The sequence below is a fragment of the Enoplosus armatus genome, chromosome 8 (genome assembly GCF_043641665.1).
Source record: "Enoplosus armatus isolate fEnoArm2 chromosome 8, fEnoArm2.hap1, whole genome shotgun sequence".
Taxonomy (NCBI): Eukaryota; Metazoa; Chordata; class Actinopteri; order Centrarchiformes; family Enoplosidae; genus Enoplosus; species Enoplosus armatus.
The window spans coordinates 25,603,293-25,630,734 of NC_092187.1; the positions used below are offsets into that span (position 1 = coordinate 25,603,293).

General features: G+C 43.5%; 1 protein-coding gene across 1 annotated transcript in view; it reads right to left on the reverse strand.

Moving 5' to 3' along the window:
* Positions 1 to 1,658: 1,658 nt before the first annotated feature.
* Positions 1,659 to 27,442, reverse strand: part of gripap1 (GRIP1 associated protein 1) — a 33,429-nt gene continuing 7,645 nt past the window's right edge. Inside the window, 21 exon segments of the mRNA XM_070910542.1 lie at positions 1,659 to 2,968; positions 4,365 to 4,537; positions 8,725 to 8,818; positions 9,654 to 9,756; positions 10,306 to 10,507; positions 11,985 to 12,084; positions 12,417 to 12,473; positions 12,558 to 12,653; positions 15,450 to 15,527; positions 15,907 to 16,020; positions 16,141 to 16,242; positions 16,553 to 16,663; positions 16,923 to 17,018; positions 18,694 to 18,828; positions 20,930 to 21,022; positions 21,685 to 21,762; positions 22,046 to 22,145; positions 23,336 to 23,383; positions 23,664 to 23,695; positions 24,698 to 24,745; positions 26,250 to 26,320. Of these exon segments, the coding sequence (XP_070766643.1) occupies positions 2,888 to 2,968; positions 4,365 to 4,537; positions 8,725 to 8,818; positions 9,654 to 9,756; positions 10,306 to 10,507; positions 11,985 to 12,084; positions 12,417 to 12,473; positions 12,558 to 12,653; positions 15,450 to 15,527; positions 15,907 to 16,020; positions 16,141 to 16,242; positions 16,553 to 16,663; positions 16,923 to 17,018; positions 18,694 to 18,828; positions 20,930 to 21,022; positions 21,685 to 21,762; positions 22,046 to 22,145; positions 23,336 to 23,383; positions 23,664 to 23,695; positions 24,698 to 24,745; positions 26,250 to 26,320 (2,012 nt within the window). The 3' untranslated portion in view covers positions 1,659 to 2,887.

Sequence of the window (27,442 nt, forward strand, 5' to 3'; positions counted from 1 at the left end):
AGACGCGTCACCGTCGTCTCGACAACATTTTATCACATTTTCTCGTTGTTACAATAATTAGCGTCATGATCGTTATCAGTCTCATAAATAGATCCGTTGATTCTTCATACAGTTAGAAGTCATATCACAGCGTATATACATATACAGATTTAAACATGACAAACAAAAACAAAGCAACAGGCCGAGTCACTGCCCAGCACATAGACCGATCCTGCTCAGTCAGTCTGCTGCAGACTCAGAGAGATGCTTCGGTGTGTTTTCAGTGCAGCTCGACCGCCTCCTGGACTGTTTCTCTAATTGCAAAGACTTTTCTTTAACGACGTCTGTCTAATATTTTTGACATTAATGCTGTTTATGAATCATTTAAATATGTAATGAAGTCCTAAAGAATCTGAGGTTGAATAAAGAGCTGCATGAGGAACAAATGAAGCTGCACCGTAAACAAGTCGAGGTTTTAAAGTCAACATCAGACTGAATATTTTTTGCAGTGTACAAACAAAAGTAAAGCAGAAATATACAGGCGGTCGCAACATAAAACACCGTCTGCTACAAGCATAATGTCCAGGATATAGTCAGAGCCCGGTCATCAGAAGCCACCTGTGGCAGACGTTCAATCCAGGCTGTAGTCAAAGTCCAAGAGGAGGAAAAAAAAAAGGCAGAGCAGACCGGAAGTGTTTGTTTTTCACTTCCTGTCAAAAAGTTCAACTTCAAAACGTTTTTACAAAATCACAGGAAACAGAAGATATGTTATTTAGCAGGAAGTAGACCCAGCCCAACCGAAAATTAAAGAACTCCGCTGCAGAGTGGCAGCCAAAGGTGACAGTTTCACTTGTTTTTTTCTGCACCATTTGGTGTCCCCGGTAGGGATTGAAATAAGTCACAAAAAATGAAAAGTGCAAGACAAATTACGGTTCATGTGATCCAAGATATAGACACGGCCCTTGAGATAAAAAACAAAACAAAACAAAAACAAAGCAGAGAGAGAACCGTTTAGTTTTCACTGAGCCATTTTGCATCCCGGGTTGAACTTAATCAAATTGCTGGGAGGATGGGAGGGCGGCCACAAGAGAAAAACCCCTTTTCAGTTCTACAGACTTTTACTCCAAACGGAACATATAAAGCTAATTTTAAGATCACATATTTTATGTTCTCACACATCCAAATTTGTTTGGAATTATTGAATTTCCCCCGATATTCATCCATTTTCATTTAAATTTCAAAATAAACTGATACATTCATGAAATGTTCCTTTGAATAAAATGCCCTAATTACGAGGACTATGGTAGTCTTTAAAATTATTTTCTATTTCTTATTTTTATATTTTGTACATACTTGTGTTTCTAAATTTATGCTGCTTTCTTCTATGGGAACACCAGTAATGTACAATTTCCCCACGGGGATCAATTAAGTATTTCTGATTCTGAAAATCCAGAAAATAGTCTGGGCCATAAACCATGACACTCGTTCAGTGACAGGAGACACAGTTACATATTCACGAGGAATTTTACATTTTGAAAAGTAATAAATAACAGAAGGGATGCAAAATAGTTTCAAAAACTCATCTTTCCAGAGAACAAGCAAACACAGACGGCTGTGACGAGCATTTAGTCCAGGAAATAACCACGGCCCGACACAAACATTAAAATGAAAGGATAACATACAATCTGTTAACATACGGGTGCAGTATGTTGGTGCTCCAGGACATAGCCACGGTCGAAAAACAGACTTCACCAGCAGAGGTACATTTTAGTCCAAAAGCAAAAAAGGTCAACAAAGAATTATGTGAATATGTTGTTAATTTTGGTGATTTTACCGTTTAACTCTGTCCTGATGATCACACTGCAGCAGTTAACGTTTGTCGTGGATCTGATGTAGTTTGAAGCTAGCTAGCTAACAGAAGCGAGGCTCTGAATGTTAACGGGTCTAACCGACTCTTTGACCGTCAGCTTCTGTTTTCTTTTCAGTTGGACGGTGAACAAAAGAAATCCACCTGGTGTTGAAACGATGATCAGCTGAACTGAAACGACCAAAGCAACAAAAGCAGAAGGTCCACTTACTTGTTCCTTCTTTCCTCCAGCTTTCGGCCACATCTCATAGCCTTCACAAATGGCTGGTCTTTGCTCAGTTGTCATAGAGAGGGTTTAGTTATCACCTGACCTTAATATGGAATTTCGGTCACGTGATAAGAACTACACGATCTCCTTGACAACCGAGCAAACTACATGTGTTGTTGAAGGTCGTGAGATGTGGTCGACCTTGTCAAGAGTTTGTTTTGTCGAACTGTTTCCAAAGTGAAGAAAGAATCTTAAAGCTCAACTGAATCTTACTTCACGTCATAGACAGACCCCGGGTATTTAATATGATTTTGTCGCAGACAGGAAGCCCAGGAAATAGCCAGATCACAACAGAGTTACTGCACATAGAAACCAATAAAATAACTCATTCAGTCAGATAAGATACCAGGCATGAGTATTCCAGGACATAGCCAGGACTCAGAGGAACTGAGTGGTGCAGTCTAATTACAGTACATTCAATAGCAACATAAATGAGCTGAGCCCAACTTTTCATGTTCTCAGTTTTTCCATTCCCTCTGGTCGTCAGTTTCTTCTTCTACATCTTTAAAACTTACTGCTTCCTCTCATTACTGAAAAACAACTGATGGACAAATTCCAGCATTTAGTTGTAGCCCAGTAGGTAGACTGAGGTGGTAAAATCATAACAGCTCCTGACAGTAGTCAAAGCCCACAGCAGATCATGAGCGCAGGGAATGGGAAAGGAAGAAATGGTGGTTCCAGGTGTTAGTCTGAGCCCAGCCCACACCTTCCAGCTGAGGTGAACAAGAGTAGTGAAAAGGAAGGGAATGGACGGATAGATCCAGGCAATAGTCTCATCCCGAACCAGCTGCACTGCCACCAGGACTGCTCTCTTTACTGAGACGGACTAATTCCTGGGACAAAACCTCCAGGTCCTATAGAGAGAGACAGTTTTCTGTTATTATTTATATCTTAAATCATTCAAAGCTCATTCTTCACCTCAGAAATCTGAACATGTACATTTCCAGGGTTGTTTGGTTCGGTGTCAAGTATCTTTTTACGACGACATAACATGTTAGAAATCACTCATTTATTCAACACACATTTAAAAGTCAACTATAACAGAATCCCACAGAATCTGATGATGTGCAGTGCAGCGTTGTGTTTGAGCTAACGTCGTCGACTCGGTGGAGCCGCGAATGTTAGACAGTTTTTTCAGACGGTCAAATACTGGAGGTGATGGTGATGATGAAGACGCCGTGTCTTTCGCCTTTCCTCCTTGACGTCATCCCTACACGTGTCACAGGACGTATCTCTGTTACTGACTGTTTGGCTAGCTAGCTAAGGTTGCTAGGTAACGTTAGCTTGTGAGAGTTGGAACTGTCAAGTGTTGAGCGTCACTCTACGTACAACGAGGGTAAACAACACTGATCTCAGACCTGCTGTTTCCTACAGTGCATTCACGTTTTCCATCAGAGCCGCTGAGTTTAAACACAAACTGATGGGCAACGCCATCAATATGGCCGCTGCTAATAATTAATTATCAATCTGTCCGTTATTTTGATGTTTTTAGTCCCAGTTTACAACATGGATTGTATTCATTGTGCCATCACGTGTCATCAAAGTGTTCCACGATTCATCGATGACCAAAATAACTGCTGATTCATTCACTTCGATGGACTCATCGACTCGTTTCTGCGACTCGAGACTGTCGGACGAAAACTTGTGAAGAAGTTTTAACAGTTTATCAACTCAGTGAAGCAGCAGAGGAAACAGGAAGCTGTGTCTCCTCTGTCAAGGTTACTGTGTGTGTGTGTGTGTGTGTGTAACCTGGACCTCCCTCTGGGCGATCTGTCCTCCTACACACAGCTACACCCCCTACTACGCATTAACCGCCTTACACGCACACACGCACACACACTCAGCATGTTTAAAGATGTGCTGTTCCTGCTCATCGTCATGGGAACAGTTATCACCACCCACCACTCTGCAACGCTTCACACACACACGCACACACACACACACACACACACACACACACACACACACACTGAACTCATGTTGGACCTTCATGTTCAGACGTCCACCATGTTGATTTAAAGCTGCGTCACTGTGAGAACTACATTACCCAGAAATCCTGTTCTTTAGGTTTCTGTTTAGAATCACTGTCATGAATCTTCGCAGCAGAGAGATGCCTTCATGCGTGTTCATTTAAATGAACAACAGGAGGAACGATTAGCACTTAATAATGAGTGAATCATCCTCTAAGAAGCTGTTATTACTAATCTGATCCATCTGAGATGTGAAGTGTCAGCTGACTGTGTGTGTTACCTTCTGCAGGTGCATGTTCTTGGTCAGCTGCTCCTCCAACATGTTCTGCAGCTTCTTGTTCATCTCTCTCAGATTCTCGTCTCCTGGTTTGACCAGATCTCTGAGGACTGAACCCAGACCTCCTCTGTCCCCCTGAGAGCCTCCGTGACCTCCCACCGCACTGCCCGACACATCTGAGGAGAGGAGGAGAGAGGAGAGGAGGAGACAAGGAGACAAGGAGACAAGGAGACAAGGAGCGGAGTTACTGATCGACTTTCTGTTTGTGTGATTTCCACTGAGACGAATAAAGTTTGTCTGCTGTCTGATAAACATCCATCGTGTGTTAAACTGTCTGCTGATCAGCTGATTCTCTTTAAAGAGCTTTATGACCTGTTTTAAAGACAGCAGCTGCTCAGAAACACAAACAACAACTGAACTCACTGAAGAAATCTGTTGGTTAACACACAAACAGCATTGTCCCTGGTTCAAGTCCCCCCACCCTCTCCTCCTGTTTCATCAACCAATCAATCAATCTCTCTTTATTGTCCTCAAGGGGTTCATTTAGTCTGCAGTATAATGTTCAGCGTGTTAGCATGCTAACATTAGCTAGTTAGCAGTAAACACAGAGTCCAGCTGAGGCTGATGAACGTCATCAGCTCATAAACATGAACATGTTGACCTGATGGTGGCGCCAGACGAAGAGTCAGAGGATCACCAGAGTTACTACAGTTCATCCTGAGGGGACCATGAAGGTCTGAACCACATCTCATCATGTTGTTAGCATGTTGTTAGCATAGCAAACAAACAAACAAACAGCAGCGCCTGACAGACAAACTGAGGGGATTCAACTCTCAAACCGATGATTTGAAATGTTTTGGGTTATTCTTTAAATATGAGATGATGGAAGAGGAGAGGAGAGAAGGAGAGACATATAGAGGAGAGGAGAGAAGGAGAGACATATAGAGGAGAGGAGGGAGGAGACAAGATGAGGTGAGGAAACGAGAAGAAAGGAGAGAATGAGATAAAAGAAGAGGAGGAGGAGTTACGAGAGGAAAGGAAAGAGGAAACAAGGAGAGGAGATGAAATAACACTTTTATGGAGTTCAGTTGTAAATGAGACAGCTTTACTACACACACACACCACACACACACACACACACACACACACACACACACACACACACACACACACACACACACACACACACACACACACACACAGGGAACGACTGACGGAAGTGAAAGAAAAACAAATGAAGAAAGAAATAAAGGAGATACTGATCGTCATGTGGAAGAGCTGACGAGGTTTATTGGTGCAGTATATATATCAGCACACACACACACACACACGCTCCTATAGGAGGCAGCTGGATGCTGACGCTGCAGGGTGTGTGTGCTGTAAATATTTAACACCTGAACATCTGTAACTGTCTTTACCTGCATGTTGATTTGCAGCTTCGCACAGCTGGAGAACAGCTGACTGCTGAACATCATATAAACTGAACTCAGTTTCAGAGATGTGTCATTAAACAGGCCGACTACACCTGTCAACAGTCAGCAGGTGACGGAGCGCAAACACAGAAGTCATTCTGTGAAGAAGAAGAGGAAGAAGAGAAGCATCCGTGTGTTTGGTCGACCGCTCAGCAGACAAAGAGCTCACGACTGAAACCAGCTCCACCACCTGGACGTCACCAGGAGGTGTAGTTGTTGGAGTAATGGACGCCCCAACACTGCACACAACCTACAGATGGAGGCAGAACTAGACAACAGAACGATGGAGGTAAACAGAATAAACAAGTAAAGCGAGCAGAGTCTGTGCTTCATTCTCTCCAGCTGTTTCCTGACCAGCTGACCTGCCAACCATCTCTGACATCTGGACGTTAGTCTCATGTGTGTTGTGAAGTTAAAGTCCACACAGACAGAAAGAAGAAGAAGGCCGACACATGAGAGCGCAGAGAAAACCTGAACATACAAACTACATGTTTACGACCACAGACTGTATATAAAGATGGACGGCATGACAAAACACCTTGATCGCCCCCTGGTGGCTGGCTGCAGTATAGGTCATAAGACCCGCCCCCTCCATGTTAGTGGATGGGACATGGACCGAACTAAAAACTCAGTACACATTAAAAACACATTTCTCCCAAAGAGTTTCTGTCATTTTAGGTAGTTCTTATTATTGTCGGCCATCTTTATATACAGTCTGTGGTGGAGTCGTCGGCCATCTTTATATACAGTCTGTGGTGGAGTCGTCGGTCATCTTTATATACAGTCTGTGGTGGAGTCGTCGGCCATCTTTATATACAGTCTGTGGTGGAGACGCGTCAGCCATCTTTATATACAGTCTGTGGTGGAGTCGTCGGCCATCTTTATATACAGTCTGTGGTGGAGACGCGTCAGCCATCTTTATATACAGTCTGTGGTGGAGTCGTCAGCCATCTTTATATACAGTCTGTGGTGGAGACGTCGGCCATCTTTATATACAGTCAGTGGTGGAGACGTCGGTCATCTTTATATACAGTCTGTGGTGGAGACGTCGGCCATCTTTATATACAGTCAGTGGTGGAGACGCGTTGGATCAGCAACGCTGCTCAGAGATGAAGATTTTATCATCATCATCTGTTACAGATGACCACTGAGCAGGTTCACGTGTCGCTGCACTCTTGAAATCTAAAGACAGACGAGTAACTGAGTCTGAACAAGAGATGCTGAGGAGCCCTGAAGCAAGGCACTACCCCTCCACCTGCACCCACAGGTCAACACTGTTGCCTAGCAACCCTGCAGCAGGTTACCATAACTGTGACACGCTCAGTCTGCTGTTCTCGACAAGTTTCAACTAAATGTAAATGAACACTGGACGTATATATAACTGTGTGTATGTGTGTTCGAACAGCTGCAGTATCAAACATTCATATCACACACACACACACACACACACACACACACACACACACACACTCACACACACACCATCCAGTCTGCAGGAGAAGCAGCTCAGCTCACTTTTACTGCCCATTAGATTCCCCATTATTACAGTGTTAATGGGAGGGGGATGGAGAGAGAGAAGAGAATGAAACCAGTCAAACATGAAATTGAAAACAGCAGGAAAGAAAAAACAGTGAACAAAGAAAAGAGGATGAGGAGGAGAGGAGGGCTGGAGGAAAGGTAAGTATTAGTACAGCACATTTCACATATTCAGTAAATCACAGTTTTACATTAAACACCCAGAGACACTTTGTTTATATCGAACTACAGCTGATCAAACCTTCTGTTTACATCTCTCTAAACCTCTTTGGTCCAGCAGCTGTTAAAAAGATGTTTAGATGCGCAGCGACATGAAGTGAAGACGAGGCTTGAGGTCAAGTAGAAGAAAGAATTGTATTATAGCGACGAGTCACAGAAACAGCTGAGACGTGTCGATGTTTGCTCACAGACGCTCTGAAATAACTTGTTTACTATGAACAACAGGAGCAGGCTGTTCACACGCTGCCGCTGCATGTTACCCTTTAGATGTTGTTGTTAAAGATTCGATGGATTTAAGGTGCGTCATGTCAGCAACATTAGCTTCAGTTTGGTATCAAAGAAACAGATTCAGATTCAGTATTCTTCTGTTTTTAAAGAAACAGAAGAAGAGAGGAGGAGGAGGAGGAGGAGGAGGAGGGCATTTAATTGAAAAATAAATCAGCTGATAGTTTGAGGAGTTATTAAAAACACACACACACTCATCATCACCGCACTGAAAGAGTAAAGCAGCTAAATATAGCAGCTCTGCACATCAGAGGCACATGAGAGAGAGAGAGAGAGATTAAATATGAAATATCATAATTCAGATCGTTCCCCTGCTGAAGAGTACAAACATCATAACAGAAGAAATCACAGCCTCCTCTGTATCTGTATCAGTGAAATCATCGAGAGAGACCGATCGTATTCATTGATCAGAGTGATCAGCAGACTCTCCACCAACAACACATCATGTTGAACACGCTGCTTCTGTAAGTGTGTGTGTAGGTAACTGCAGCGCTGGACTGAAGTGTCATTGACAGTTTGTGCAGAATCTCTCTTTGCAAAGCGTTTCATAACTGATTTAGTCAAAAGCACCAGACCTGTAAAACGTCTGTCAGTCTGATCAGCAGCTGATATTCAAACAGCGTTTTTAAAGTTTCCACCAGAAGAAGACTTCCTGAGTGACTGATGCTACTAAAGGGCTACTGCAGTGAAACAGAGATGGACTTCTGGGAAGTTTGGGGACCAGATCTGAGCAGCGGAGGTGAAGATATCCTGCCTTCAGGTCAAACTACTAACACTGAAGTGGTGATGCAGTCTGATTACCGTGTGTGTGTGTGTGTGTGTGTGTGTGTGTGTGTGTGTGTGTGTGTTACCTATGCGGCTGTCCATCACATAGGTCTCTATGATGGCGCTCTTCCTGCAGATGTCTTCAGCCATCGACGAACAGCTGACCTCCAGATGTTTCACCTGAAGGAGAAAAACAGAGTTCAGTCTGCCGAAGAGAGAAGTACTCTGTGTTATATAAAACTACAAAAGTATGAGCATAAAAATATACTTAAAGTACCAATAGTAAAAGTACTCATTAAGCAGAATGGCCCATTATATATTACTGGATTATAATTATTGATTATTAATGTGTTCATCACTTTAATGTTGCAGCTGATGAAGCTGGAGCTCTGTTCAACTCATTAATGAGTATCGTAAAGTAATCTATAACATTCATATTTTGTAATAGTCTGAATCTTCAAATTAACTTAAGTTATAAAACAAATGTAGTGCAGTAAAAGAGATGTGGTGGAGTAGAAATATAAAGTAATAGAAAAAGTACTCTGAACTTGTACTAAAGGTCAGTACTTGTAAATGTTGCTGACACATCACTAGTGTATTCACAGATTAATCCTCTTCAGTTCTCTAATGAACAGATGAAGTCACAGAAATTTCTCTTGTTGAAGCTGAAACCAGATTATCTGAAACGCGTCGAAGCCGACTGACAGCTGGATTATTGTGGCGTCAGCAAAGACATCCGCCTGACCCGCAGTGGAAACAGAATATATATATATATATATATATACAGAAAATATTGTCTCCTGCAGAGGGTTATTAATAATGCATCCAAAACATGAACCTCCTGAAAACAGGCTGAACTTCATTGTTGACCGCCTGTCGACTCGAGGCATCAAGTGGAGCGTTACAACTGCCGCGCAGCACGACCGACACGTGGTTTGTTGTTTGACTTTTTGGACAGGAGGACAGAGACGGCACATGTGACATATGGTTGTCATGGTAACAGAGGGCTCCTCACCTTCTCCTCCAGCATCCATTTCTCCTGCTGAACCTCAGCGAGCCGCTGGAACAACTCCCCGACCTCGTCGTCAGACAACTCAGCAGGACGCTGAGACTGAGGGCTGCCCCCCCCAGACTGCAGGACAGAGAGAAGACCACAGTGAGACTCTACAGACGAGACAGAGCTCAGCTGATCGGTTTCAGGTGTACAGGCCTCAGAATGCTTCACCTTCTTCATGCTTCTATCATATTGACAGAAACAATCAGCCTCATAAACTGAACTGGTCAGCTCTATTTACAGTGTATCTATCAATAGACACACACACACACACACACACACACACACACACACACACACACACACACACACACACACACACACACACACACACACACACACACACACACACACACACACACACACACACACACACACACACACACACTCTCTGTCACCATGATGAAACAGGGAAGGAGCTAAAAATAACAACAGGAAGTTCAAAGATGAGTAAATGTAAAATATAATGATACTGAAGACGGAGACAGAGAGGGGGATGATGGGATGTTACAGTTCAGCCCGTCATCGCCACGTCACCATGGCAACAGCTGTCATAACCAGAGAGGTCAGACTGCCTCTCAGAGGTCGTGACCCCGACCCGTCGTCACATGACGTTGAGGAGAGAGAGAGCGAAGGATGACACAAAAACTGTGGTGTTGAAAAGGTGCTTTAGGCTCCACCCACCTTGTTCTGATTGGTTGGCTGAGCCTCCTTCATCATGTCTCTGTAGGAGAAGGAGGAGACGGAGGACGAGTCTCCGGTCTGCTGAGTCCGGCTGGGACTGTTGATCTCTGACAGAACCAGCTCCTCCAGACCTGCAGAGAGAGAAGGTGGACCGTCCTGAACCTTTAGACCAGCACACTGTCCCTTTAACGAACTTCTCACCTCGCTGCAGTGAGGAAGAAGTGTACTCCAGGTTGTGTAAGTACACTGTGACATCACTGTTGAGTATACTACAGATGCAAAAGAGCACATTGACCTCTGACCACACCAACTGAGCTGAAACGTACAGATCAGACCATGAAAACATTATTCATTAAGGTGATTGTAAAGGGTTTTTGTTTGTATTCGTTGTATTTGTAATGACTGACTCAGTGAACATGGTCCAAACAAGTGTGACACGTAAAAAAACACTGTTTAAATATTCTGTATACCGCACATTCACAATCTCAGTTCTGTTCATATGCATGACAATGACTCAGGTCTAAAGTCCATCACAGTGTGTTTGATTCTCTAGGGGCCCGACACCCTCACAGACTAGAAGAAAGGGGGCTGTCCATTGAAGCCTGTCTTCTGAACTGTCTCTGCAGGACATTTATATTTGCCTTCGGACAATGTAAGGCAGCAAACTGTCCCTTTAAGCCAGTTGACCAACCACATCACGGCAGTAGTCTGCCCCTTTATGACAATGGGCCGCCCCTTTGAGCCTGTGAGCTGTCCCTTTAAGATGCTGGGCCATCCTTTTAGGGCAGTGGACCGTCCCTTTAATGCAGGTGCTCTGAGTGGGCAGAGCGATAAGTAGGCTACTTTAAAATGTCTGATTCTCAGGTTTGAGCAGAAGAGCCTTTTAAACATTAATCACTACTCATAGATTATACATGATGCTGAGGACTGACCTGCACCGCTCTGAGAGTGTGTGTGTGTGTGTGTGTGTGTGTGTGTGTGTGTGTGTGTGTGTGTGTGTAAAAACAGAGTGACAGAAGGACTGTTAAAGGGAAGTTTTCCCAAGAAACAAATGGAGAGAAATATGTGCAACAAAAGAAAGACAAAACAAAAACAATCAAGTTAAATGGAGATAAACAGAAAGTGACAGACTGTGCAGGCGTGTGTGTGTGTGTGTGTGTGTGTGTGTGTGTGTGTGTTTTGCCAGCAGACGCCAGTGTGTCCACCTCAGCGCTGGGAATCAGAGCGCAGCATTAAATATTGAGCAGCAGGTTCCGGACTGAGCCAGAACCTCCTGACGCAGGGTTAGCACGCCGCCGATTATCGGACTCATCGGTCACATTACAATCTCAGCCACTTAGGACACACACACACACACACACACACACACACACACACACACACACACACACTCTGGCCAAGTACTAATGTCTCTCCTTACTGAAGCATTTAAAGGGGAATGCCGTCCATTTAGGGGATTTAAATACTCTTCTCTTAGTCTCAGTGTCACCACTCGCTGCCATTTCTGTCCGTCACAGGAAATCTAAATATGGGGCGAACTCTTTCTGGTAAGAGGTGTGTGTCAGGTGTGTGTCAGGTGTGTGTCAGGTGTGTGTCAGGTGTGTGTACCTGTCCTGGTCTTGCTGTTGGTCAGTATCTCCTGGAGTCTCTCCTGCAGTTTGTCGGCTCTCTTCCTCTCCAGCTGCAGCTGCCGCTTCAAATCCTTCAGCTGCGCGCGCACACACACACACACACATATATATACACATCACACATACATATATACAATCACACACACACACACGCACACACACACAAACAATCACACAGTCAGAGATTTACTTTTTAATTATTATTTTCCATGCACGGCTGCTCTTAAATTACTCTGCAAAATATATTCTGTCCGTCTGTCTGTCTCTCTGTCACTCGTCTGTCTGTCTGTCTGTCACTCGTCCGTCTATCTGTCTGTCTCTCTGTCACTCGTCCGTGTATCTGTCTGTCTGTCTGTCTGTCACTCGTCCGTCTGTCTGTCTGTCCATCAGTCTGTGAACGTTGACTCACCGCTGCACTTCCCTTCTTCTCCAGGATCCTCTGTCCGTCCACGGTGTCTTTTATCTCCTACAGACAGAAGTTAGAGTTATTTTGTCTTCTTGAAATCTCACCAGTGAGTTCAGCCGCCTGAGTTTCACTTTCAGTTGTTACCTGTTTGAGTTTCCCGATGTTGTCATTGTGTTCGTCCTTCAGTTTCTCCACCTCCACCAGCTGCTGCTTCAATCCCTCCATCTCTGACTGCTTCTCCTGCAGGACAGACAGACAGATGGACAGAAGGACAGACAGACAACGGAAATCATTTCAAACTCCAGTTTGTGAATGTGAGGAAAAGAATCTCCTCTGAGAACATCGGAGTTCAGATTCAAAGCAGAAAACTGTCAGTGATGCTACACATGAACACACACACATTCACAAAGTTTAATTTGTCACCTCACAGATTTATAGAGTAATAAACAATATGTTGTGTTGACACTAGCTGACTCATTTCAATCACATCCATTATTGATCCAACAACTGTAACGCGTTGTTGAACAGAAGCCTCCTCAGAAACTTCCCTCCGTCCTGGTGAAAGAAAGATTTAAACATCTCCACCTCCAGTGACGCCCCCTCATCTTAATTCATTTATATATATATATACATATATATACATACATATATACATACATATATATATACATATATATAACGACATTTAATTCCCCTCTAATCTTCTGCTGCTAATTAATTTGACTAAAATCTACATTAAAACACCGGCAGGCTGCAGCTGCTCACCTGAGAGAGAAACAGTGTTCTGGAGGAAAACAACCAGTCTGTTAAATCCCTGTAATGTCGCACACCTCAACCTGACACACACACACACACACACACACACACACACACACACACACACACACACACACACACACACACACACACACACACACACACACAGCTGTTGTGTTGAAGCATTCAACAAACCAAAAGACAGAAACTGACAGAAAAGTTCAAGAACATCTTACAACACGTGTGTAGATGTGTGTCAGATAAATGAGACATTTGTCCACTTGTTAAATGTTTACACCTGTTGAAGCAAACAGACAGACAGGCAGGCAGACAGACAGACAGACAGGCAGGCAGGCAGGCAGGCAGGCAGGCCAAACCAGCCAAACCAAGTTTAAGCTGAAACCGGTCCAGTTTTAGGTTTCTGTTTCTCGTGTTGGTCCCGAGTTAGAGTCCAGTTACAACTACAGGCTTTTTCTTCAGGAACTTGAATGTTTTCTAGACGTCTGATTCAAGACCTCGTAAGAGTTCAGCCATCAGACAGGAAACATCACGTGGCGACTGAAACTCAAACCAGAGACACTCAGCGTACCTGCCTGCTAATTAGACTGCTTCCATCATTAATTAACTTTTCCTATTAAGTTTCTTCGTTCTGCTCTTAGTAGCAGGCTGTTATCAAGCAGATAACACACACACACACACACACACACACACACACACACAGTAATCAGTGACAGTCCTTCAGGGAGAAACAGTTTCCTCACCAGACCTCAAAGTCAGCCTGGTAATCTGATTGGCTGAAATGACTTGTTACATCCACACTGACATATCCCATGATGCACAGCGAGTTGTGTTTTATTGGTTCGTTATCAAACTCTGATGATAACGGAGGCGAGTCCTGTCTCTTTAATTGTTTGGAGATAATAGGTTTCATTATCTGTCATGTGATCAATGTGATTATTTGGTCCAAACATAACATCAATAAACGTGTTTTGGGAGATTGAAAATTTCAGGGTGAAGCTTTTCTCTTCCTTTATAGGTGAAACGCTGCAGGCAGCAGATTTCACATCATGGAGTTATTAGCAGAGTTAACGCAGTGTGTCTGTGTTTCACAGGGACCAACTGCAGCACTGCAACAATAAGTCCCTGCAGCCCAGGAAGCTTCTCCCATAACCACCTCTGTTGACAGGACGCCTCCGACTGCAAACAGGGTCAAATATCGACTCATGATTCACAAAGGTCTCATATTTATAAAACTTTCCCAGAGCCTAGAAAATCTTTCTTCCATGAGCGTCACATTATTTCAGTGTAAAGGAAACACTAATGCACATGTGGGAACACACCAGGACGCTGGAGGAAGTATTCTGATCCTTTACTGCAGTAAAAGTCCTGCATGTAAAATGTCCCTGCAGTAAAAGTCTCTCAGTATAATCAGTAAAATGTCCTTAAAGTATTAAAGCAGTAAAATGTCCCCTGTGACTGTTCTCCTATTATATATTCTATCATTAGATGATTATTCCTCATCATTAATCATCATTAATGCTCCACATTATTAACAATACATTACAATTATTGACAGCATTCAGAAGAAAAGCAGCAAATCTTCATCTGAGAAGCTGGAACCAGAAAACGGTTTTACATCATCAATTCACTTCCTGTCAGTCCACTGATTGATGAATGGACTAATGGTTTCAGCTGGACTTTTACTAAAGCTGTTAAATAAATGTAGTGAAGTCAAAAAGTACAATATTCCACTCTGAGATGTAGTGGAGTAGAAGTAGAAAGTAGTACTTGAGTACATGTACTTAGCTACATTCCACCACTATATGAGACATTTCTGGAGTCCAACACTCTGACTGAAGGTAAACGAAGTGTTTTCAGATGAAGAACCCCAACAGACTGATCCGTCTTCACTGTGACAACAACAGAGTCTCCTCCACTCTGATCTGCTGTTAACACCATTGAACCTGGCCGTGTTACCATGGAGACAGCTACGCTTTAATTAGAAACACGCATTCAATTAGAGCTGGACCGGATCCAACACACACACACACACACACACACACACACACACACACACACACACACACACACACACACACTGTGTACACACCTACACTGACTGCATGTATAAACAAACACCCACACACTCATATTTATATGTTTTCTGAAACACGTTGTTCTGAAGAACCATGTGCCTCTGTGTGTGTGTGTGTGTGTGTGTGTGTGTGTGTGTGTGTGTGTGTGTGTGTGTGTGTGTGTGTGTGTGGTGTGTGTGTGTACCTCCAGCTGAAGTGTGTGTTCTTTCTGCAGCCGCTCGATCTCCTCCTGATGTTCCAGAGAGTTCTTCTCTATGTTCTCCTGCAGAGACCAAATAAAGTTCGGACAGATTGGTGGTGCTGCTTCATAAAATACAGCAGAGAAGCAAAGAGTCTTGTGCTAAAGATTCACACGGTTCAGAGAAGTCCAGGTTACTGGAGGCAGTTTCCTCTCTTCTGTTCCTCCTCTGTAGATAACCAGCATCACTGACAGCACCTGTAACCACGCCCAACAGTGATGTCACAGTGCACTGACACACCCTGGGGTACACTTCTACATCACTGCAGCCAGGTGAGAAGTTGAACTACTGGAGGTCCGAGGGCTCTTTAATAAGTTCCAGCAGTGGAGAAGGACTATTGGTATAGAGTGTACCTGAGAACTAACCTAGTTAAGCAGCTAACTAGTCAACAATCAGACTGACCTCAGCCTCCTTGAGTCGTCTCTCGAACCATCCTTTGGTTCCCTCCATGGACAGAACCTGAGCCTGCAGCTCCTCCACCCGCTGCTGGAGACCCTCCAGCTCTTTGGTCCGAGCCTGAAAACACAAACAGATATGGAACAATCACAAACGTCCAGGTTAAACATGAGGACGCTGATCTGCTTCCTCAGCTTTCACTTCCTCTCCCTGGTCCTCCTCCTCCTACCTCCTATTTACCTTTTCATCTCTGAGCTGCTGTCGGATCTCCTCCTCAGAGCGATTCTTGTCTTCATGGAGTCCTCTGAGCTCCTTCTCATATCGAGCCCTCACCCCGAGAACCTGAGAGGGGGAGGAGAGGGGAGGAAACAAGGAGACAAGGAGAGGAAAAGACACAAGGAGAGGAGAGGACGAGAGGAGAGGAAAAAGGAGGACACAAGGAGAGGAGACAAGGTGAGGAGAGGACGAGACAAAACCAAAACAACCGTTAAATCAGTCAGACTTCATTCACAAAATCTGATGCAGCTGTTTTGTATCTTTACTTTTTAAAAACCTGAAAAGAGAAAAATAAATAAGAACTAAAAACAGACGGGATGATTAGAGATGATTAAAAGAAGAAAAGACGGAGAACATGAAACTGTTTGTGTCTCACCTCCTTCTCGTGCTGCAGTTTGAGGTCTGACAGCGCCTCCTTGTGGTCAGACTTCTCCTGGCTCAGCTGTATGGCCATGTCATCCAACATGGCCTTCCTCTTCTCCGCTGTCTGCTCTCACGCACACACACACACACACACACACACACACACACACACACACACACACACACACACACACACACACACACACACACACACGTTTATACGTTTATACGTTTATAAGCTTAATGGCTTCATGTGTCTTTATGTTTGTGTGTATCTCTGTGTGATTGTATGTAGATGTGTATGTCACCTGAACTGGAGTGTATATTCTAACAGTGTGTGAGTGTGTGTGTGTGTGTGTGTGTGTGTGTGTGTGTGTGTGTACCTTCTTGGCCTCGTCCAGCTCTCTCAGCAGTTTATCCTTCTCTTGTCCTTCTTCTGTTAACTGTTCCAACAACTTCCTGTTGGCAAAACTCGACTCCTGCAGGAAACAAGGACAGAGACGGACAGAAGACAGGACATCAACAGAGAGCGTATGGACAACATTTTCCTTCAGATCATTGTTGTAGGGTCGAGGTTTCAGATGACGTAGTGTTAAGGTTCTATGTAATGTTCTCCAGGTATATTATGTGTTTAATGGCAGCTAGGTCAGTCCACAGAACACCGGTTTGTTGTTACACGTTCTCCAGATCTGTTTTCTGATGTAAAGCAGCTAAGTTAGTCCTGAGAGAACTGCACGGCCATTAGAACAAGCATCACAACACAGACACAGACACAGATGTGCCAGATGTGTTGCCTCATAACTATAATGTTAAAAATATTGAGACTGAAAAACGAGGGGGGGATATTGTGTTTATAAAAATAAAAAAACTTTCTGATGAATGAAGAAAGCTGTTTATGGTTCCTTTGTTAATCAGATCCACAGTCAAACAAATAGTCTGTAAAGACTGGGAGCAATAAGTCAGCTGACAGAGCACCACCCAGCTGCTGTGTCCAGGCACCAACAGATCTCCAATCAGTTCGATAGTAGACGTAGACAGTGTGGGATGATCTGCTGTTTCCTCCAAACACACAATGATCAAAACAGACAGTGTTGGAAGAAGTATTCAGAAGTACTAATACCACACTGTGAAAATACTTCACTACCAGTAAAAGTCTTGCATTTAAAGTAAAGTATTGTCAGTGAAAATATGTCAGTATTGTCAGTATCACAGTAACAGTATATAAGTACTGTCAGTATCACAGTAACAGTATATAAGTACTGTCAGTATCACAGTGACAGTATAGGAGAGTTTAAATAGTTTATTTAGCTGAAGGAGGAGGAGGAGGGTGTTCTCGACACATGAAGGAACTCTTCATCCTTCACTTCATCACTAACATGTGGAGATACATGGTTCATCACCAACATGTGGAGATACATGGTTCATCACCAACATGTGGAGATACATGGTTCATCACTAACATCTGGAGATACATGGTTCATCACCAACATGTGGAGACACATGGTTCATCACTAACATCTGGAGACACATGGTTCATCACCAACATGTGGAGATACATGGTTCATCACTAACATGTGGAGATACATGGTTCATCACCAACATGTGGAGATACATGGTTCATCACTAACATCTGGAGATACATGGTTCATCACCAACATGTGGAGACACATGGTTCATCACCAACATGTGGAGATACATGGTTCATCACTAACATCTGGAGACACATGGTTCATCACCAACATGTGGAGATACATGGTTCATCACTAACATGTGGAGATACATGGTTCATCACCAACATGTGGAGACACATGGTTCATCACCAACATGTGGAGATACATGGTTCATCACCAACATGTGGAGATACATGGTTCATCACCAACATGTGGAGACACATGGTTCATCACTAACATCTGGAGACACATGGTTCATCACCAACATGTGGAGACACATGGTTCATCACTAACATCTGGAGATACATGGTTCATCACTAACATCTGGAGACACATGGTTCATCACCAACATGTGGAGACACATGGTTCATCACCAACATGTGGAGACACATGGTTCATCACTAACATCTGGAGACACATGGTTCATCACTAACATCTGGAGACACATGGTTTCACCAGGCAGGAAGGTAATGTGTAAAGTTACCTGCAGCTGGGAGTCGAGGTCGTCTCTCTGAGCCAACAGACTCTCCTGTTCACCTCGTCTCTGCTGCAGCTCGAGCGTCAGCGCCTCCTGCTGCTCACGCAACAGATTCATCTCCTGCGTCTTCACCGTCTGGATCTGCACACGTAATTATATCTTTATTTATCTCACTTATTTTGTTAAATAACAACCCAGTAGTGCAGAGTTTTGATGATGGAGATGATTAAAGTCAGTGCGGAGCCAACATGAATATTACACACTAAACTAAAGGTATAAGACAAAACAGTAACACAGTAGATTACAGCTGACAGTAGAAGACATCAGATGCCAAAACACAATGAAAGAAATTAGTAAAAAGCAGATTAATGACAGAAATGTAATAAATGAGAGCATGAGGCAACAGCATGAGATGGCAGAAGACGGAGATGGAGATGAATGACTCAGAGAACATACATGAGGTTCTAGTTAAAGAGTTCTGTGGTCTTCAGATGTCAGCGACACTAAAAAGGCAAAAACTAAAAACACTCATATTTCTCCATGTATGCAGATAAATAAAACAAAGTCATACCTCATCACACGCCTAGGACTCATATTAGCACATGACACAGATCACCCCCCCAATCCACACATTACTGCCATCTGGTCGTACATACGTTAAAATGAAGAGGATCTCACTTTGGCAGCCCTGAACAAACTACCCTGTTGACACTGTTCTATAGATCTGAACATATCTGAGTGAGCTGGGATACAGGCAGGGCCATGATCGTATATTTGTACACGTGACATTGTATATTTCATGTATTGTGTACAGCTGCTCTTGGTCTTGATTGGACAGTGATTTACACATTAATTAAGTCTTTACTATCCGAGACATTTCAAGTTTTAAAGGGTGCAACCCAATTTAGTATATCACTCGTTTGAAACTAGCTAATAGTTACGAAGAACTTAGGAAGGACTTAATATTTACGAATAGCCGGTGCAACCCAGTCCTGATCACTATGTGGGATTCTAGATGAGGGTTATGTTGAGGGTTATCTCATTGTTTGTTCTACAACAGATTAATACCAACTACTCGCTAAAGAGTATTGACTATTGATGTGGTTTATAATACAGCAGCAGCCGAAGTTAGGGTTCTAGGTCAGTTTTAAGGTGCCTAGCTTTGTATTAATTCAGACGAGTAAGTGTTTTATGCAAGGTCCTGGGGGCCTACATTACTTACAGACCATCATGATTTAAGGTTAAGGTTCTAGAGAAGGGTTCTAGGTAGGGTCTGAGATATAATTACCTGTTCAAGAGCACACAGATTAGTCCTCAGAGCACAGTTCTCCTGTAAAATGGGTTACAGGTCCATACTGAGTAAGGTGTTCTAGATTATTCTGTTTAGGATCAGAGCTACGGTGTAGTAAAACATTTAAGGTAGCTAGTACAGTAGCTGTAAAATGGGTTCTAGATAATGTTTCTACAAGAGGGTATGGCAGATTCCATCCATTCCAGCATTGGTAGGGTAGGCCTTACAAAATTGTTCTATTGTATGTATTGTATAAATGTTCTGGTCAAGGTCAAGGTTCTAAAAAGAAATCTCTGTAGATTATATCTGTTCCAAGGATGTTAGTCCTCAGAACTCTGTTCTAGGGTCAGGGTTTTACATGAACTAAGGAACTAGTTACTGTGTGGTGTTCTAGATGAGGGTTGTGGCTCATGATTTTCTCATTGGATTATTATTTGTTCTACAACGGATTAATACCAATTATTCAGTTAAGAGTCCTGACGAGAAATATGGTTTATGGTTCTAGATCAGTTCTATGTTTTGTTATTTTTAAACGCGCTTAGCTTTGCATTATTCCAGAACAGTATAAAGGGTTCTAGACAAGATTCTGGGGACCTAAATTAGTCTCAGACCATCTAATCTAACTTCTGAGTGAAGTTCTCCGGGCAACAAGGTTATTCCTGGCAGACTTGTTCTAGGGTTCACGTTAGGGTATAACATTTGTTATACCTGTTCGAGGACAGAAATTATTTTCTGTAAAAATGATTAGTTTTTAGAACAATGATGTTCTTCAGGTATACCACTGGTTCTTGAACAACTAGGTTAGTCCTCAGAGAAATGTTCTATGGCCCAAGTTTTAAATAACATTTTACACATACACGGTATTATATCTGTTCTGGGTATATTACCTGTTTTATGGCAGCTGTTAGTACACAGACGAGTGTTCTAGGAAAAGTTCTCCAGGTTTATTACCTGTTCTAGAGCAGCTAGGTTAGTCCTCAGAGCATCGTTCTCCTGCAGGATGTTGTCCACCTGCTCCTGACTGATTGCGCTCTGATTGGCTACCTGAAGTGGCGACACACCGCAGGCAGGGGGCAGCCGAGAGAACGGGACAGAAAGAACCAAGAAGAACAGAAAGAAACCAGCAAAGAGCATCGAAAAGAAGCAAGAAAAAGGCAATAAAAACAGAAACCAAAACAAGAAAAGAAGGAGAGAAACAAATTAACAAAAACAGAAAAATAAAAAAAAGACAAGAATGAGAAGACAAAGACAGAGGACAGAAGAGAGGACAAGAGAAAGATAAAGCAGGTCAGAGACACAGAGAGAAAGCAGCAGGCAGAAACACACCAGGCTGTTCCACTGACGGTAGAAAACACTCATTCTGTCATCTGAAAGCTTTGATTTGTGTCTTCCTCTCTTCCTGCATGCTTTTCATGGCTGAATCATGTTGGCAGAGAAACTTCTCCACACCTCACCTCCTTCCTCCCCCTCCCTCCCTCCTCCCTCCGACCATCTGCCTGTCAGTCATTGTTTGCTTTTTGCCCTGAGTCGAGGCTCACAGGCTCAGTTCTGTGTGAACGTCAGGTCGCCAGTTACTTCCATTTAAGTCTTCCTTCACTTCAGATGTTTCCTGCCACCTTTTCAACTATCACTCCTTATTTTAACTAATCTATAACTGCCTCTTTCTGGTTCCTGAGTGTGTGTGTGTGTGTGTGTGTGTGTGTTACCTGGTCTTTCAGAGTGTGCAGAGCCAGTTCGTGTTCCCTCTCTTTGCTCTGAAGCTGCTCTCTCAGCTCTGCTGTCATCTAAACCAAAACACAAACACAGTTCAGCCACTCACCTGGATTTGAACAAAACTCAGCCAGTAGCCACAGTCGAGGCCCTGTGAGGCCGTAATGATCAATACTGATCAGAAAAAACGAAATGGAGGTAACTGTCCTATACTTAGATCTTTACCAGCAGTAAATGTACTGGAGCCAGTGGAAGTTATGGTGTGTGCAGAGGTGGAATGTAACCAAGTACAATTTTGAATGCCGGACTTTTAGTAGTACTTCTTCCACCACTGGCTGTGTGTTACTGAGGTCTGACCTGATTGGCTGCCATGAGGTCAGACTGTAGTTTCTGGATGCGGATGTTCATGGCCTTCAGCTCCTCCTCTTTCCTTTGGTTGATCTCGTCGATCTTTGTCCTGTAGAGAAACAAACAATAAACAGCAAGTCAACATCTGCTGTGCACCACAACACACAGCACGACTCATGGGCATCATGGCCTGTCAGAGCAGAGGCAACAGTACTGTGAGTGACAGTAGCTGTAAAGTTAGAGTAGTAACAACAACAACAACAACAATAAGAAAGTGGTAGTTCTACAAACTGCAGTAACATATGTAAAAATAGTAGCAGTATCAGCAGTAGTTGTAGTGGTGGTAGTAGTAACAGCAGAACTGCTAGTAATAGTAGTAGTAACAGTAGTAACAGTAGCAGTCCCAGTAGCAGTAGTAACAGCAGTAGTAGCTGTAGTAACAGCAGTAGTAGCAGTAGTAGCAGTAGCAGTAGTAACAGCAGTAGTAGCAGTAGTAACAGCAGTAGTAGCAGTAGTAGCAGTAGTAACAGCAGTAGTAGCAGCAGTAGTAGCAGCAGTAGCAGCAGCAGTAGTAGCAGTAGTAGCTGTAGTAACAGCAGTAGTAGCAGTAGTAGCAGTAGCAGTAGTAACAGCAGTAGCTGTAGTAACAGCAGTAGTAGCAGTAGTAACAGCAGTAGTAGCTGTAGTAACAGCAGTAGTAGCTGTAGTAACAGCAGTAGTAGCTGTAGTAGCAGTAGCAGTAGTAACAGCAGTAGTAGCTGTAGTAACAGCAGTAGTAGCTGTAGTAGCAGTAGTAGCAGTAGCAGCAGTAGCAGCAGTAGCAGTAGTAACAACAGTAGTAGCTGTAGTAACAGCAGTAGTAGCAGTAGCAGCTGTAGTAGTAGTAGCAGTAGCAGTAGTAACAGCAGTAGTAGCTGTAGTAGTAGTAGCTGTAGTAACAGCAGTAGTAGCAGTAGTAACAGCAGTAGTAGCTGTAGTAGCAGTAGCAGTAGTAACAGCAGTAACAGCAGTAGTAGCAGTAGTAACAGCAGTAGTAGCAGTAGTAGCAGTAGCAGTAGTAGCTGTAGTAGTAGTAGCAGTAGTAGTAACAGCAGTAGTAGCAGTAGTAGTAGTAGCAGTAGTAGCTGTAGTAGTAGTAGCAGTAGTAGTAACAGCAGTAGTAGCTGTAGTAACAGCAGTAGTAGCAGTAGCAGTAGCAGCTGTAGTAGCAGTAGCAGTAGTAACAGCAGTAGTAGCAGCAGTAGCAGTAGTAACAGCAGTAGTAGCAGTAGCAGTAGCAGCAGCAGTAGCATCTCTGACCTGCTGTCGTTGTACAGAGCCTCCTTCTCTCCCTGCAGACGCTGAAAACTGCAGAACAGAAACAAACGTTACGGTCAGAGTTTTAATGGCCAGTCTGTTCTGTTCTGTTCTGTCTAAACATCAGTGAAGTTCAGTGAAACATCCAGTCTGACTGCTGCAGCTCCTCCTCGTGTCCCTTTAACATGTACGCCTCCTGGAGGACAGGAACTGAACTTCAGCTGGCAGATAAATAACCTCAACCTCTTAATGTTCGGCTTTCATCGCACAAGCAGGCGTGAAGATTATCAGTGAACTGAGGGTGTTTGACTGGAAGGTGAAGGCGTCTTACCTCTCCTGTTTCTTCTTTAACTTGTCAGACAGCTGGAGGACAGACAGACAGACAGACAGGAAATCAGAATTAAAAGTTGTTTCTAACAGAGTCCTGCAGGGATGACGTATTTTTGTAGGCAGACCCTGAAGTTAGCATCGCCCTGGTTCCCTCGACTAAAAGGGATTTTGGATTATTGCAGAAAATAAAGTCTGTGTAAACAGAAGTTTACAAGTTTTGTTCTGCGAGATAATCTTCACTGATGAACACCACTTCATGATTTTTGAAGCGTAAATGGAATCACCAGTAAAAAGCTAACGTTAGGCTATAAAGGGACTACACCACGGTCACATGACTTCAACGTCACCACTGAGCTTCACTTTTAAGAGAATATAGATAGATATAGATATATAGACAGATAGATATAGATACACAGACAGATAGATATAGATACACAGACAGATATATATATATATATATAGACAGATAGATATAGATATATAGACAGATAGATATATAGACAGATAGATATAGATATATAGACAGATAGATATAGATATATAGACAGACAGATATAGAGTATAAACACAACGAGGCTGTAAAGGAGGACTAGTGAGTAGATGACTTTCCGTGTTCGGCATGAAGACGTTAACGTCCTCGACAGCCTCTGTAGTCTCATTTAGCCGCTTGTTAGCAGCCGCCTTTTTTAAGACACGTAAAAGCTTCAAAATTCACGAGTGGGGGGGGTATCTACTGACATGTTTAACGTCGTAGAACAAAACGTGTAAACCTCTGAAGCTTGTGTTAAAAACCCACTGACCTCCAGACGAGGGAACAGGAAGTGTACAGATGCTGACTCATTTCTGCAGGACTCTATTCTCCTTAACATGTTTTCACATTCAGATAAACAGCCAGTTCTGACTCACCGTCACCCAACAATGTTTAAAGTATTAACAAGGTTTATTTTCTAATAAAAAGTATGTCAGTAGCTCCATCAGTCAATGATATGTCAGGAATATGTAACCCTGTCAGGCTTCATGTCTGACACCATTTACCTTTGTTATCTCATCCTGCAGTTTGGTGATTTCAGCCTGTTTGGACGCCTGCAGGCAGACAGGAGACGGGTGAAGAACAGAGAAACAGCTTTGCGTTTATACACTTCATGTAAAGATACACTAGTAAAAGTTGATTTCAGTGCAGTTTACAGACACAAAGTATTTGGCCTCTCTCAGTACACAAAGTTCAAACTTTGTGTAAGTTTTTGGGAGTCCAAATATCCAAGACCGGGAGGATCCAGTACGCTTTGCAACAACTTTCTACTCAGCGTCTGATCGCTGTCATCTAAAGTTAATATATATTCATTAATGTCCAATAAAAACATGAAGCTTCTTCTGTCTCTGTTTCAAACTCCAAGAGCTGCTGACATCATACTGGGATGAAGATCATGGACGCTGACTGAAAGGTCTCACATCTCCCAAAACATCAGAGCTTAATTTCAGGTCTGCATTATTCTGATAAACTGAATCTAGACTGTGAATTTATCACCTGAAAAATATTAACTTGGTGACACAATAACAACTCATAAGCTCGTTGACGTGAAATGCATGCTGGGACGCCCGTCTTATTCTCACAGTTCTCCCAAGCGTCCTTGATAAAAATGTGGACCTGAATCGGGACGGCACGGTTATCTCTAAACCCGAGGTTCAACTAAACAAAAGATGTTGTGTTTCCGTAATTAGTAACCATGCAGATGACACCCAGACAGAGACCGTGGCCGAGTGTCAGATATTCTGCTGAGAAACAAACAAACGGTCTGTTTCTGTCAAATGTTAAAGCCGGACTCTGTGTTTCCTCCAGCTGCTGTTGAGACGACATGATTAAAGAGTCTTCTGGTACATGCTGACATTTCACCGCTGCTCCCCGGCTGCCGTTTACGTTCCCGTCATGAATTAATTAGTTTCCTCTCTCACACACAACATGTGGCCCTTTTTATTTTCTGGCCTTTCTGGTTCAATGGAGACTCGGCATTTACACCACTGGAAGTGAAAGCAGGAGGAGGTCCCGCAGTGTGACAGTTTGTTTGAAAACACACAACGTGAGCAAAAGCATGCCAACCAGTCAGGTGTGTGTGTGTAGCAGGTGTGTGTGTGTCAGGTGTGTGTGTGTAGCAGGTGTGTGTGTGTCAGGTGTGTGTGTGTAGCGGGTGTGTGTGTGTAGCAGGTGTGTGTGTGAGTGTGTCAGGTGTGTGTGTGTGTGTGTGTGTGTGTCAGGCATGTGTGTGTGTGTCAGGTGTGTGTGTGTGTGTGTGTGTGTCAGGCATGTGTGTGTGTGTCAGGTGTGTGTGTGTGTGTGTCAGGTGTGTGTGTGTGTGTGTGTGTCAGGTGTGTGTGTGTGTGTGTCAGGTGTGTGTGTGTGTGTGTGTGTCAGGTGTGTGTGTGTAGCAGGTGTGTGTGTGAGTGTGTCAGGTGTGTGTGTGTGTGTCAGGTGTGTGTGTGTGTGTGTGTGTCAGGTGTGTGTGTGTGTGTCAGGTGTGTGTGTGTAGCAGGTGTGTGTGTGAGTGTGTCAGGTGTGTGTGTGTGTGTCAGGTGTGTGTGTGTGTGTCAGTACCTCCAGGTGGTGGACCTGCTCCCTCAGCAGCCTCTTCTCCTCCTGCTCGGTGGTCAGTGCCATCTCCAGCTCTGGTCCAAAGCAGTGAGTTATTGGACAGAGAGCAGCCGACCAGCCTAGCGCTGCCTGCTTAGCTACAATCTTCTCTACGCTCTTCTCTGACAGGCCTAAAGGGGGCGCCGCACACAGCAGGGGCAGTCTGTTAGGCCAGACACACACTACACCAGCTCCTCACTCTACATGATGGCTTGGATCAGATCTGAGTCTGGGACTTTCTGGCTCAGCTGCAAAGTCAGACATCAGCTGCTAAACGTCACGGTGGACTGGTTTGTTGGGGGGGGGGGGGGGGGGTCACTGACAGCATGTTTATCTGAGCTCTGCAGGTATTTGTCCAGCAGAGAACATCATCGAAACTTTATTACAACAAATGACCGCAGCGAGAAGCCTGAAAGTGTTCATACATTTACTTTGACATGTAGACACACTGCGACTCTGTTTGGTATTTATCTGAAAGCTCTGACAGACCTGATATGTGGATGTGTAATGGATGTTTCCGCAGTAGTGCCAAAGCAATACCCAAGTTTCAGTATCAATACCAAAATAATACTTTTTAAAGACGATGTATGATATACAGACACATTTGTGTCCAAATGAAACACACAGATTTTAGATTTAAATCAGGAACTCAAATCAAAGAAGTCGACAGAAATCTACTCGACAGTTTCGATACTTGATGCGGTTTGATCCGCAGTCCTCTGCAGAGACCAAACCTTCACGTCTACAAGCCTCATCTTGTTCATCTACATCAACTTTCACCATCACAGCACCAATTCAGCCCGTCATGCAGCTCAGCTGATATTTACAGTTTAGGACCTGAACACATGCCAAATCACTTTCAAACTCCTGAACTCATCCGTCAAGTATCAAGACTGCAGTAACGTCACGGTAACAGCAGGAGAACAAATCCTTTCAATAATCAAGGTAACGAGTGTCAGTTAGTTTCAGCTTTGCAGCTTTGCCAGAAAGTCCCAGATTTAGGAGCCTAAACTTGATCAGAAGTTTCTTTAAAGCCTCGTTAATCTTCAGTTGGGCTTGTAGTGTGTGTCTGCCCTGAGCCAGCTAGCTGCTCTACGCTTCAATAAAGCCAGGCTACAGGTTCACCGGAAATTCTCAAATAGAAGCCAGAATTCAAT